The sequence below is a fragment of the Cricetulus griseus genome, chromosome 2, assembly GCF_003668045.3.
Source record: "Cricetulus griseus strain 17A/GY chromosome 2, alternate assembly CriGri-PICRH-1.0, whole genome shotgun sequence".
NCBI classification, from domain to species: domain Eukaryota; kingdom Metazoa; phylum Chordata; class Mammalia; order Rodentia; family Cricetidae; genus Cricetulus; species Cricetulus griseus.
In genome coordinates this window covers 371,172,778-371,186,849 of record NC_048595.1, presented here as the reverse complement: position 1 = coordinate 371,186,849, position 14,072 = coordinate 371,172,778, and the positions used below count along the sequence as shown (strand labels likewise).

At 48.0% G+C, this 14,072-nt stretch overlaps 1 protein-coding gene across 5 annotated transcripts in view; it reads right to left on the bottom strand.

The window, feature by feature from the left end:
• Dennd3 (DENN domain containing 3) overlaps window positions 1-13,852 on the bottom strand; it is a 53,612-nt gene extending 39,760 nt beyond the window's left edge. The window contains exons 1-4 of one of the 5 annotated variants that reach the window (XM_035440661.1): window positions 13,568-13,852; window positions 4,602-4,878; window positions 3,402-3,517; window positions 2,727-2,860 (exon numbers count right to left, since the gene is read on the bottom strand). In XM_035440661.1, the coding sequence (XP_035296552.1) occupies window positions 2,727-2,860; window positions 3,402-3,517; window positions 4,602-4,878; window positions 13,568-13,669 (629 nt within the window). In that variant the 5' untranslated portion in view covers window positions 13,670-13,852. Of the gene's footprint in view, window positions 1-2,726; window positions 2,861-3,401; window positions 3,518-4,601; window positions 4,879-13,567 lie in introns of those variants that run through there. The other 4 variants (XM_035440663.1, XM_027403791.2, XM_035440662.1 and 1 more) reach the window with 4 other exon arrangements.
• Window positions 13,853-14,072: the final 220 nt, after the last annotated feature.

Sequence of the window (14,072 nt, the reverse complement as noted above, 5' to 3'; positions counted from 1 at the left end):
AGCCCTGGCTGTCCTGGAACTAGCTCTGGAGACCAGGCTGGCCTTGATCTCACATAAGATCCACCTGTCTCTGCCTCCAAGTGCTGGGATTAAAGGCGCATGCCACCACACCTGCCCGGCGCATTCAGATTTTTAAAATAAAACTTTAAAATGTAAGGGGTGACCAGGTATAGTGCCCATGACTATGATCCCAGCACTCAGGCTGAGGCAGGAAGAACTAGCCTAGGATACATTGAGAGATCCTGTCCCAAAAAACAAAAACAACCAAAAAAAAAACAAACAAATAAACAACAATAACAAAACCCACTGAGTCAATCAAGAAATAACAAATAAAATAGGCAAGTGGTAGCCTGGGGGCAAAGACCTGTCCATGGGAACTGATTGAAGGGCAGCAGATTTTTCTTGGAAGTAGTCACATGGGATACAAGTGGGAAACCTACAGAGAGATGGCAGGACTCTCCCAATATACCACTGCACCTCAGAAAGTTATCTTCATAATTGTGTATGAAAGTGTAGCTGACATCCAAGAGGACTGGGTCAGTGACAATTTGACCGATAGGACTAAGATGTGGTGTCCATAGGGCTGAGTACCCAGGGGGCCCCTCCTTGTTAGGCAGCCCCTCCTCAGGAAAGACAGCCCACCTATTACAACCACAGTTCAGAGCACTTCTGCTTGTACATAAATACCAAATATAACTATTGGCAGGTCTTATGTCAGGGTGTAGAAAAAGTCAATATTCCATATTTGAATTTAGTATAAAAATATAATGCCCTTAATCCCAGCACTCGGGAGGCAGAGACAGGTGGATCTTATGGGAGATCAAGGCCAGCCTGGTCTCCAGAGCTAGTTCCAGGACAGCCAGGGCTGTGTTACACAGAGAAACCCTGTCTCAAAAAACAAAAACAATATCAACAAAAATTTTTTTTTATTTAAAGTTAAACTGCCTATAATCTACTGTCCCCAACACAAATGTATTCTTTCTGCTGTATATCCAAAGCCTGTTTAGACATTCCTTTCTGGTTGGTTAGCCAAGGCAGGGCCATCTGTAGCCCGCACGGGCCTCAAAGGTGCCTGTTAGTTAAGGATGTCTTGAACTCCTGACCCTCCCTCCATAGGGCTGGGATGGCAGGTGTGGGCCACCACATCCCATACATGGTACATTCTATTCTGCATTTCAGGCATTTGCTGCTCTCTAGCTGTTCTCCCCCCTTGTGACAGTGCAGCAGTGACCACAGAAGGGGAGTACTCAGAAAGCAGGACAGTGAACCTTTTGATGTCACATGTTTGCACCGGCATCCAGCAGGAGGGATTGCCACCACGTGATCAGTCAGCTGCTGAATTGGCACTGCCAGCCCAGGAAGAATGAGAAAGCATGCCTTCCCCCTGCCTTCCAAGGCAGCACCTGCCTTCAGCCATGAGGTTCTAACAGCCAAGGGTTTAAAAACTACCATGTGCTCCGAGAACAGGGGATGGGAGGTAGCAGAGCTGTCTATTTTCAAGGAACAAAGAGTATCAGTGAGGAGGGAACAGTTGTAAGGCCCCTCCCTCATCACTCCCTGGGCTGGTAGACCTTTCTATAAACATACACTTTCTCATCTCACTCCCTAAGACCAACCAAGTCATCTGATCTATAGACACTGTTTGTCTATGGCAGATGCCAGACTGAACTATGCCCAAGAGGCAACTGTGTTTGAAAAGTGAGTCGTGATAACGTTGGAATTTAAATATGAATGCTGAGAATTCACACTGAGATTCCTGTAGAGTCTAAAACAAGTGTCCCTTAAAAGATACCAAGTGCCATTTAGCTACTCAGTGACTCTGAAGATTGCTCTTCTGTCTCGGGAAAGGGACCTCATGCAACCTGCCACCTGTCTGTAGTCAAACTAGTAGCACCAGTCCTAGGACCATGACCTAGGCCAGTCTCAAACTCCCTAAGTAGCTAAGGATTACATTTGATTTTCCTGCCTCTGCCTCTCTAGTGGTGAAACTGCAGGCACATGCTACCAGGCTGGGTTTATGCAGACATAACCCAGAGCTTTGTGCACGCTGGAAAAAACAATCTACCAACTGAGCTACATCCCTAACCCTTGAACCATGGTTTCTGAAACTCCAACACACAGGCCTCTAAACCTGGCTCATGCCCAGGGCAGGACCCATCCCATCTCACTATTGCAGCCTGATTACAGGCATTTGAGTCCCACCAAATGCCTTCCTTGTCTTCCAGAAATACCTTATATCCTCAGAACTCTCAATCAATAGCAGAAAGGCTATGGATGCTGCCAGGATTTGATGTATTTGTAAATGTCCCTAAATCACCCAGCAAATGATAGCTTGCTGATTCTCTCAGGTCATGAGGCCTAGACTTTCTCTTCATATATAACTTTTTATTTTTATTTTATTTATTTTTGTTGCTTTTGAGACAGGGTCCTGCTCTGTAGCCCAGGCTGGCTAGAATTCACTATGTAGAGCAGATTGGTCTCAAACTCAAGGCAATCCTTCTGCCTCAGCCTCCCAGGTGCTGTAATTAAAGTGAGGCATGCATTTCAATACCCAGCCATGGTCTTTGAAAAAATAAATAAATAAATAAAACTGAAGCCCTTAGTGCTGCCTTCCTCCTGCCATCCTGATTCCACATGGTTCCACAGGCTTCCAACAATGCTCCTGGGCCCACCTGACCATGGCCCACCAGACCTAGCTCTTAATAACAACACTGGCCCCAACTCACCAGGAAAGGCAGTCCTTGAGGGAGTTGTAATATGGGAATCGGGACACCACACACACGGCAAAGGGCACAAAGCGTCTAGCTGAGCTCACGCTGGGCTCCCAGTGGGTCTTGCCATTGTAGAAACAATATTCATCCTGGACAAAAGGCAGCAAGGACATGTCACCCCCGGGGCTGACAGTTAGCATCTCATACAGAAATGCCATATAAGGAAGGGTCTTAACCAGCTCTGGCCTCACAGCCCATATAGACAGGTGCTGCAAAGGATCAATCACCCCATGCAGCACTGGGTTTTCAGGAGCAAGGACTAGGTAGCCACCTCCAGCCTTGAGATGAACAGAGACGTAACACTAGAACACAAAGGTACACACAACAAAGCTCTCAGTGATAGGAGTCCATTGCAAAAGGACTAACACCAGGCAGTTCCACACCCTGGAGTGTGCAGAAGACAAATCCAGAGACAGGGAGCAGCAGAGTGTCTGCTGGGGCTAGGGGAGAGCTGAGTGGCCACGAGCTGGGAGGTGAAAAGTTCTGGAGGCTGCATGCACTGGGAACACAATGTTGCAGAGTCACAGAAGGGCTGGAAAAGTAACAGATGATTTATTTATTTATTACACCACAATAAACAACAACAAAAGGCCCATCCCAAACTCAGAGGACAGCAACAGATCCACCTACATGCAGGGGTCGGTAGTACTGGGCAACCACACCATAGGTTCTGTTCCCACAGACATCCGTGAGTACCAGAAAATGGATGTAATCCTCTTTTGGTTCCGGAGCCACACACACGCCCCCTACAGGCAGATCAGAAAGAAGGGGAAAACCAGTTAGGTGGCTGCCGTATGCATAAAAGGCATAAAGGTAGTGGAGAGCACTTCCCCTAGCAAGCACCAGAAGCTTTGAGGCTCAAGCAGCATTCTGCTCAGGCCTGCTCTAGACAGCTCCCTGTTTCCAAACTTCCCCAGCCTGCAGCTTCTTCAGAGTCCCTCCACCCCACACCGGTGGCATAGCAGCAGGAACACCTTGCTTCTGGGCAGAGCAGATTAACCTGTATCTGTTTCTCGGTTATGACTCCTGCAGCCAGGAAAGGGCAGCAGGCTTGACGGGGGACGGGAGACAGAATCTGACCCAGCTCTTGAGCTGAGCGTGCCACACCAGCCATTTAATGATTCTTTTTTTGTTTGTTTGTTCTTGGTTTTTTGAGACAGGGATTCTCTGTATAGCCCTGTCTGTCTTAGAACTCAAACTACAGAGATCCACCAGCCTCTGCCTCCCAGGTGCTGGGAACAAAGGGGTGTGCCACCACTGTCCCACCGGCCCATTTAATGTTTCTTAAGGCTGGCAGAGACATGAAGCCCAGACACACAAGCACTCTCATCGACTGGCACTGCTGAGCTCAGAGGTGAAAGGCAACTTGTTCCTCTTGTTTTGATAAACAGGAAGCAGGGTACAGAGAGGCAGGCAGGCACCACCACCACCAGCCCCCCCAGCTGCTCAGGCTTTAACTTCCCCAGACCAAAAAGACTGACTTCCAAGTGCCAGGTACATCTGTGATACCAGAATTGGGAGGCTGAGGCAGGAGGGTTGGGAGTTTTAGCCATTTTGGAATACAGAGCAAGATCCTGCCTCAAAAAACAATGATGAAAGAAAGAAAGAAAGAAAGAAAGGAAGGAAGGAAGGAAGGAAGGAAGGAAGGAAGGAAGGGGAGGAGGAGGAAGAGGAGGAAGAGGAGGGAGGGAGGGAGGGAGGGAGGGAGGGAGAGAAAAAGAACTGAATCCATTATCCAACCCACTGTTGTCCCCAGTGTGGAGATTTCTGGAGCAGAACACTCAGTGAGGACACAGCATAAGGACACCACAGGTTGCTACCACACTGTACCTGGGAAGCACAACTGGGGCAGGGCAAGGAGGTCCACGCCCCCTGGTATGGTAACATCCTCAGAATCAGGCCCCTTTGAGTCTCCTGGGTGGCTCTTCCAGTACTCAATCCTGGGCTTTTCTCTCTTCTTCCGGAAGGACCGCCTCCTAGTTTTGCTGAGCATACAGCTGTTCTCAGACACCTGGCCATCGTCTTGTGTGGTGAAAGGAGGCACGAAAACAGACAGAACTTCAGGGGCAAGTGAAGAGACGCTCTTTAACCCTCGTTTCTGGCCTATCTAGGAAAGGGAAAATAAGAGTCAGTGTGTGTGTGTGGGGGGGGGGAGATGGCACAAATATGAGAACTAGAGTTGTAGATCCCAGCACCCACCCATAATCCCAGAGCTCTAGAGGCAGAGATGGGATTCCTAGGGCAAACTAGCTAGCCAGATTAGGTAAATTGGTGATCTACTGGCTCAGTGGGAAACCCTGCCTCAATAACTAACGTAGAAAAAAGTGATCAAGGAAGATATCTAACATCAACCTGTGACCTCCACAGGCATGAGTGTGTGCATGGTGCGCGCACACACACACACACACACACACACACACACACACACACACACACACACACAGCCACCCCCTTGTTGGCACGGCTAAATGAAAAAAGGAAAAGAAAAGTTACTGCCTGTGTCCTCATTTGGGACTCCCTTTGTAGGTAGACATCTTGTTTGCATCTCTGCTTCTCCTCCATGTACACAGGTTCCAGCAGAGGAACCCTGTCCTTTAACCCTGTCCAGAGTCAGCAGATGATTCTTTCCAGAACTTTCCAGGCCCTACATGTGCCCCACAGGCTGGGAATTCAGAAGCAACCACAGTTCAGAGCCAGGTTCTGTGATACACAGACACAAGTTCAAATGCTGGCTCTGCCCTGAGCTGCTGGAAGCAAGCCACTCCATCTGCATTTTCTTCTCCCAAGTGCTCAGTCAGGGGGAAGCCCCCAGGGGCACCCATGTGTGTCCTACACAGAGTGGTGAGAGGGCAGACACCGAGAAGTTCTCAACTTTGTCATATCGCACAAACACCTGCATCAGTGTTATACTTTTCAGACTGCCTGGGTCATTGTTCACATTATATCCAGGCCCTGACAATCTGGTCAGATAAACAGAGAAGTGGGCAAGGCATTGACAGAGTGCAAAGACACTTCTCTCTCCATTGGGGCACATGGTTCCCCAGAATCAGTAAAAGCTGAACATACAGCCCAAATTATTTTAAGCCCAAATTGGAAGGTTGTGGTGTAGCTCAGTGGTAGAACACTTGCTTAAAATGCAACAGCCCTTCTGTCCCATCCAGCACTGCAAAGCAAAGTAAAGCAGATATAGGATGCTCAGGCATGGGTGGGGAACGGGCAATCATTGATGCCTTAGGAAGGGCACTGTCCCAAAAGCAATGGGATCATGACCAGCAAAAAAGGGAACAACCACAAGTCAATATTTAGTAAAAGCCAGAGGATCACCTGGGCATGGTGGCACAGATCTGTGACCCCAACACCCTGGGAGGTGAAGTAAGAAAGAGCAGAGTTCAAGGATTATTCTTAGCAACATAGTGAGTTTAGGTTAGCTGAGCTAAGGTCTCATAAACAATGGGATGGGTGGGCAAGATGGCTCAGCAGGTAAAGGTATCATCTCTTTGTCAATCATAGTCACAGAAACAACTAAGTTTGCTCCAGGTAATGTGGCAGACTGTCCTGGGACTCCCTTGATTCCAGCCTTCCTCTGCTCAGTCCTCCTGCCTGAGCAGCCATCTTCCCAGATTGGAGTCCTTAGGCCGACACCCCACTCCTGGATCTCCCTCCATATGAAGATATATCTGCAGCAAAGGCAGAGAGCTCCCAGGCTCCTGCTCCAGCTCAGACACTGCCTCCCTGAGCACCCACTGAGGATCACGGGTCCTGTCAGATTCAAAGTTACACTGCTGGTTTCTAAAAACCCCTGTCTTCCACCTACAATTTTTCTTTTATTTTCTCTCAACTGTTAAAGAATGACTTCTACTAGGAGTGAGAAATAACACAGGGAGAAAAACAGAGGGAAAATGAAGGAAAGATGAAAGGAAGATAAAGGGAAGATGAGGGAAGATGAAGAGAGATGAGGGAAGATGAAGGGAGATGAGGGAAGATGAAGGGAGATGAGGGAAGATGAAGGGAGATGAGGGAAGATGAAGGGAGATGAGGGGAGATGAGGGAAGATGAAGGGAGATGAGGGAAGATGAGGGAAGATGAAGGGAGATGAGGGAAGATGAAGGGAGATGAGGGAAGATGAGGGAAAATGAAGGGAGATGAGGGAAGATGAAGGGAGATGAGGGAAGATGAAGGGAGATGAGGGAAGATGAAGGGAGATGAGGGAAGATGAAGGGAGATGAGGGGAGATGAAGGGAGATGAGGGGAGATGAGGGAAGATGAAGGGAGATGTGGGAAGATGAAGGGAGATGAGGGAAGATGAAGGGAGATGAGGGAAGATGAAGGGAGATGAGGGAAGATGAAGGGAGATGTGGGAAGATGAAGGGAGATGAGGGAAGATGAAGGGAGATGTGGGAAGATGAAGGGAGATGTGGAAAGATGAAGGGAGATGAGGGAAGATGAAGGGAGATGAGGGAAGATGAAGGGAGATGAGGGAAGATGAGGGAAGATGAAGGGAGATGAGGGAAGATGAGGGAAGATGAAGGGAGATGAGGGAAGATGAAGGGAGATGAGAGAAGATGAAGGGAGATGAGGGAAGATGAGGGAAGATGAAGGGAGATGTGGGAAGATGAAGGGAGATGAGGGAAGATGAAGGGAGATGAGGGAAGATGAAGGGAGATGAGGGAAGATGAAGGGAGATGTGGGAAGATGAAGGGAGATGAGGGAAGATGAAGGGAGATGAGGGAAGATGAAGGGAGATGTGGGAAGATGAAGGGAGATGAGGGAAGATGAAGGGAGATGAGGGAAGATGAAGGGAGATGAGGGAAGATGAAGGGAGATGTGGGAAGATGAAGGGAGATGAGGGAAGATGAAGGGAGATGAGGGAAGATGAAGGGAGATGAGGGAAGATGAAGCCCTCACCTCTGATTTCTTTAGTGAGGATGAAACAGTATGGGTTTGGGGACATAGGACTCCAACCTGTGGATGTTATATCATCCTCTCACCATGTGCAAGCCCCACCTTGTCACAGGCCTGAGCAAGGCTCACTGCCATCCGTGTGTCACATCTTCAAACCAGCACCAGACAGCCTGTGTCCCAGAGTGACCCAAAAACAAACTTTTCATGGTTTTGTCTGAATAGTGAAGACACCTCGCCCACCTGATACAAGGCTGCCACCAGTGTCAGCATCCAGACTCTTCAGAAGGGAGCCTCCAGATGTAACAAACACACCAAATACCTGGAGGGAGGCAGAGACCCTGCACACACCTATCTGTCCACGCCCTACATTCAAGTGTCTGAATGTCACCATCATTATCCCTTCCCATGTGCATATCACAAGTGTCACAGTATTGTGTACCCTTAAGCAAAATGATAGCCTGTGCCCCAAGCCAAGGTACCCCAATGTCATGCATAACTTAACCTCTCAGAGGCCTTGAAACATACACCTTTGCAACTGACTCTGCTGCTCTTCAATGGTCTGACACTCTCCAACTCCCTGCCTACTCTACCTCCTCACCAGAAAGACCTTCATCCCTCACCCTCATTTACCAGACCAGAGCCAGAGGGTGGGCTGCTGCAGAGCTGTACCACCAGAGTGCCTACAGGGTCTTCTCTTAGGCCTCCCCTCCAGGAACATCACCTCCCACAGGGTCTCCTCTCAGACACCCTCCTTCAGGGTCACCACCTCCCATAGAATCTCCTTGCAGACCTCAATTTCCCAGTGCTTTGGGTTTCTCTGCCCCAGCAGTGCTACTCCTTCATCATCTAGGTTATGAGGGTAGGAAAGTCAGAGAACATGGTACAGTTCTGTCCCCTCATACAGCACAAATGGCTTTCAGGTGATGTTGTCCCTGGGTTTGCATTTCTGGCACCTGGTAAACTCTGAACCCCCAGTCAGTCTGGATCGTCATCACACCAAAGCCAATGCCTTGTTTCATCCTCTCTTTAGTCACTTAAAATGGTGTACTCAAGGGCCTGGAGAGATGGCTCAGCAGTTAAGCATACTGGCTGCTGTTCCAAAAGTCACATGCTCAATTCCCAGCATGGCAGCTAACAAGCATCTGTAAACTCCAGTCCCAGGGGACCTGACACCCTCTTCAAGCCTCCTTGAGCACTGTACACATCTGGTACACAGATATATATGCAGACAAAACACCCAAAAACATTAAAAATAGAGCTGAAAAAATTAATAATGTGCTCAGCCAGGCATGGTTGGTGTTCTTGTTAGGGGTACTATGGCTGTGATTAAACACCAGGACCAAGGGAAGGAAAAAGTTTTATTTGGAATAATAGTTCATTATCAAAGGAAGTCAGGACAGAAAATCAAACAGGGCAGGAACCTGGAGGCAAGAGCTGATTCAGAGTATGTAAGAGATGCTGCTGCTCTCACAGCTCATTCAATCTGCTTTCTTATAGAAGCCAGGACCACCAGCCTAGGATGACACCACCCACAATGGACTGGGCCCTCCCCCATCAATCACCAATCAAGAAAATGTCCTACACCCAGATCTAATGGAGGCATTTTCCAATAGAGGTTCCCATCTCTCCAATGACTCTAGACTGTGTCTAGTTGACATTAAACTAGCCAGCACAGTGACACACCCCTTTAATACCATGATCAAAGAGACAGAGGCAGGTTGGATCTCTGTGAGTTCAAGGCCAGCTTGGTCTACATGGCAAGTTCCAGCTGGTGAGACACTATCTCTCAAAAAAAAAAAAAAAAAAAAAAAAAAGATGTGTTTAAAATCCTACAGTCTCAGGGGCTGGAGAGATGACTCAGAGGTTAAGAGCACTGACTGCTCTTCCAGGGGACCCAGGTTCAATTCCCAGCACCCACATGGCAGATCACAACTTTCTGTAACTCCAAGAACTGACTCCCTCACACAGACATGCATGCAGGCAAAATACCAATGCAAATAAAATAAAAATAAATAAGTTATTTTTAAAAATCTTGCTGCCTCAGCAGTTATTATTCATGGAAAATACTGACTGAATTAACTGACTGAATTAACAAGAATTAACTGAATTAACTGACTGAATTAACAAGACAGTTTTACCATTCAAAACACAGCAAGGAACACCTTAAAGTGCTAGACTAGGAAAGCCTTCTCTGTAATTCCAGGCGTGTCTGCAGAGCCTTGGGTACTTCATTACATTCTTGACATGTACGAAGGCTTGGGACATGTTTTCATAATTCAAACTGTTGCCTTGATGTTTAACTTTGCAGGGGAGCTAGTCAGCTTTCTTCACAGTTATATACTATTAACCAAGTGAACATCCAATAATGTATCCACCCAAACCCTCCGAAGACATCTGGATCATTGTAAATATCTCATCATACTGGGAGTGGGGGAGACAGCAAATGAACAGTCACTAAAACAGCTGCAACATCTGGTTCCTCAGAATAAATTAACATAGCGGGTGGTGGTGGCGCATGCCTTTAATCCCAGTACTCAGGAGGTAGAGGCAGACAGATGTGTTCATTTGAGGCCAGCCTGGTCTACAAAGCAAGTTCGAGACAAGTCTGCACAGTATAAAAAAAAATACATTCCTGCAAATAAAAGGCCCATCCATTAAGAGTATAGTGTATATAGGTTATTTGGTGACACATGTTGTAGCTGCTCTCACTACAAGGCTAAGAAGACAGACAGCCCCACAGACTATGCCAACATTGAGCCTAACCTCTGCCAGCCCAAGCTGAGCCACACAGACAGCTATCTCCTGCATTCATGTTTATTAAATCTCTATCCAATGATCATTTTTTAAAAGCTAATTAAAAAGCAAAACCCAGAGCCGCATAACTCATAGGGTGATAGGTTTACTTCTAAGTCATGTTACACAGCAGTATTACTTCTCCCTGGAGGGCTGGCTATCACTAGAGAAATAAAAGAAATTCACATATGTTTTTAATGCTCTGGAACTGTGTTATCCAACACAGTCACAGCAGGAGTCCACTGAAATCTAAATAAATCAAAACTGGGCTGTAGAAATAGCTCCACCATTAAGAGTACTGGCTGCTCTTCCAGAGGACCCAGCACCCAGGTTCGAATCCCAGGACTTAGATGGCAGCTCACAACCAACTATAAGTCCACTTCCAGAAAATCTGATGTTCTTTCTGGCCTCTGCAGGCACTGAATACACAGGATGCACATACATACATACATACATACATACATACATACATACATACATACAAGCAGAACACCCATACACATAAAATAAAGGGAAAAAATTTAATTCAAATAAGTAAATTAAATGTAAACTCCAGTCCCTCAGTCATACTTCCAGGGTTGAGTGTTCTCTTGTGGCCAATGACTACACTATTACACAGTGCAAATAAAGGAAACTGTCATCATCCAGGAAGTTTCATTGGTACTGCTGCCCACAGAACAGAAAGACTTCCACTGGAATGGTGCAGAAGGCAGTATGAGCACATCACCCACCCTTGGGTGAGTTTACAGTGGATGCTCTCACATCTCAGCAACCAATAAAGGGCTCCATCTTCAGCCAGGGGGTGGGGGAAAGCAAAACTGACCACAGTGATTCACAGGGGGGACTGTTCAACCCTGAAATACTTGGCAAGATGTCCAACAAAATGACTAGTCCTCACCCCCATCCAAGAAGTAAAACAGAGTTAGGTCACCCTCTAAGAAATAAACAGGGCACTATGTCTCTTGACCTTAAACTGGGTATTTCTCAGGCCTCTTGCTTTCTGTTTTCATTTGTCACCAAATAGGAATACCCAGACCACAGATAAATGGTAACTTATTCTTTGAGACAGGTCTCTTGTAGCCCAGGCTAGCTTCTGAACCTACCACACAGCCAAAGAAGCCTGAGCTCCTTCCTGCTTCCACTTTTCAAGTACTAGGACTACAGATTTGTGCCACTAGGCCCTAAAGGGTTTTGTTTTGTTTTGTTTTTGAAGACAGGGTCTCACTTGGTAGCCTATGCTGGCCTACTTAGAACTCACAACAATCCTCTGCCTCAGTCTCCCAAGGGTTGGGATTACAAGAGCAAACCACCACACCCAGTGAACTGCCAATCTTTTGTTTTGTTTTGCTGTTTTGTTTTGTTTTGTTTTGTTTTGTTTGAGACAGGGTTTCTCTGTGTAGTTCTGACTGCCCTGGAACGCTGTAGACCAGGCTATCCTCAAACTCAGAGATCTACCTCCTGAGTTCTGGGATCAAAGGCTTGTGCCCCATCATCCGACTATTAAATGAGAATCTTAAAAAGCAAAATTAAAAATTATTTTAGAGCTTCAAACATTCAAAAGAGAATTGCTACAAAAATTAAAGTAATAAAATCTGTCTGGCTAACTGTAATACTGATGTTGATATGAAGTGGTGAAATTACCCCAACGTTTAGTCCACCTCTCAGCTCTCCTTTTTTCCCCCCTAATCCTGGAATGTCTCTTGTTTTGTTTTGCTCCTCTGTTTGAAATCCTTAGCAGAAGCAAGAGTACACTATGAAGAAAACTAAAATAATGAAACTTCCCCTCACTTAACCTGGGGGTGCCACCACCTGCCTAATTTAGGAAAGTACCACTGTGAATACCCGAGCTGACTCAGCCAGTTCTCAAAGGCAGTCTCACACTGAACAGGCAAGAGGTACACTGTAAGATCCAGGAAGCCAAGACATGGATGCTACGACAACCACAAGTGAAACCAGGTTATTTCCGATACTAAGAAAAAGAAGGCAGTTCCGTTTGGCAAATTAGAGGCAGACAGACAATGAAGCAGTAGAGGACAAACTGGCATTTCAAGGGATGGGGGAGTGAGAACTGTAGGAGGGACACTCTAAATCATTTCCATGTGGATTAATTCCACTTACTGGTCACCTTGGCCTATGGACGAAACTATCTAGGCTTTAACACTTATTTGGTTACTTTTACTAACGTTTAACTTTTCTTGGTAGCATCCATTTTTTGCCTCCACTATTTATTGTCCCTGAATAGTCAACCGTCAATCAATATGCATGCATTTATACTTTTTCCATGTTGTCATATGTAAACACTAAGAGGATTTATTCAGACACTTAAGGGAACGCTGGGGAAACCTCTGCAGAAAATGACAGTTCACAATCATGCTGGGTCAAAGGAAAAAGAGAGAATGGATTGGGAGAAAACAACCTGGGTTTCAGAATTAAGAAAATGGAAAAATACAGCATAAAAATAAGGAGATTGAGGTGTTCAGAAGGCTCTGTCTTTCCAGAGACGGGGAGATAAACCTATTTTTGGTCGCTGGGTGAAAACGGAGGGAAGGGAAGAGGGGCTGCACAGCAAGTGAAGAAAACGGCTCTGTAGCTAGCCCGACTAAAAGCGGAATATTCAAAGCTGGTGGTTAGTTCTAACACCTGAAACCTCACTATTCAGCGCGGAGCACAGAATCCATTGCTTAGGAGGCAGTGAAGCTCTGTGAACCGTTTAGTCGCTACTCGGAGAGGATCTTGTCTAGTTGACCCTGGACTCCTCGGGTCCCCGCTGGGCCAGCATCTCGCCCCAGATGGTGGCATCCTGAGGGCGGAGGAACGCTTCAACGCTTCAATGCACAGAAGCATGTCTGCACCACCACAAGCACTGGGTACAAGTCCAGCTGATCTCCACCCGGAGAGGTGGGTGGGCGCAGAGGAAGGGAAGGATGGCCAGCTGCCCCCACCTCCGCCTCGCCTGAGCCAGCGCTCACCCCCTATAGCTGGGACTCGACCCTGAGGCTCCGGCGCCACAGGGGTACGCAACCACCGAAGCCCGCCCGCGTGCACCCGGCCGGCGCCGCTCCCACCAACACCTCGCCTCAGTTTCCCCTCTCGCCCCTTACCTGCTCCAGGCCGCGGAGGCTGTCCTGAGAGGCGCCCAGCAACGCGCACAGCTCCAGCAGCCCCGAGGGCAGCGACAGGTGTCGCGCCGTGGGCTCCGCCATAACCTCCCCGCCACCCGCCCGGAGCCCTGCACTCCGAGCTTTCGGCTGCCCGGTTCCGTCTCCGACTCTGATGGCGCCCGCGCCCGCAACCCAGACCCCAACCGAGCGCCTCTGCTGTCAGGTTGCGCCAGAGCCCGCCCCAGCCTCCGCGCCTCCCTTAGGCTGGTTGCCAGCTAGCCGCGTCCGCGGAGCGGGGCGGGACGAAGAGGGAACTGGGCGGGGCGATGGGGAAGAGAGGCGTGGTCGTGAGGGCTGGTGTGGGCGGGGCCTAGGGGAGGGACGGGGGCTGTGTAGCACGAGCGAGCCTTGCCTGAGACTTGACAGGAGCGGGACTTGGCTGGGGGCATGTCTGGCCGGACCTGAGTGGGCGGGGCCTCTTCAGGGGCGGGTCCAACTCTGCCTC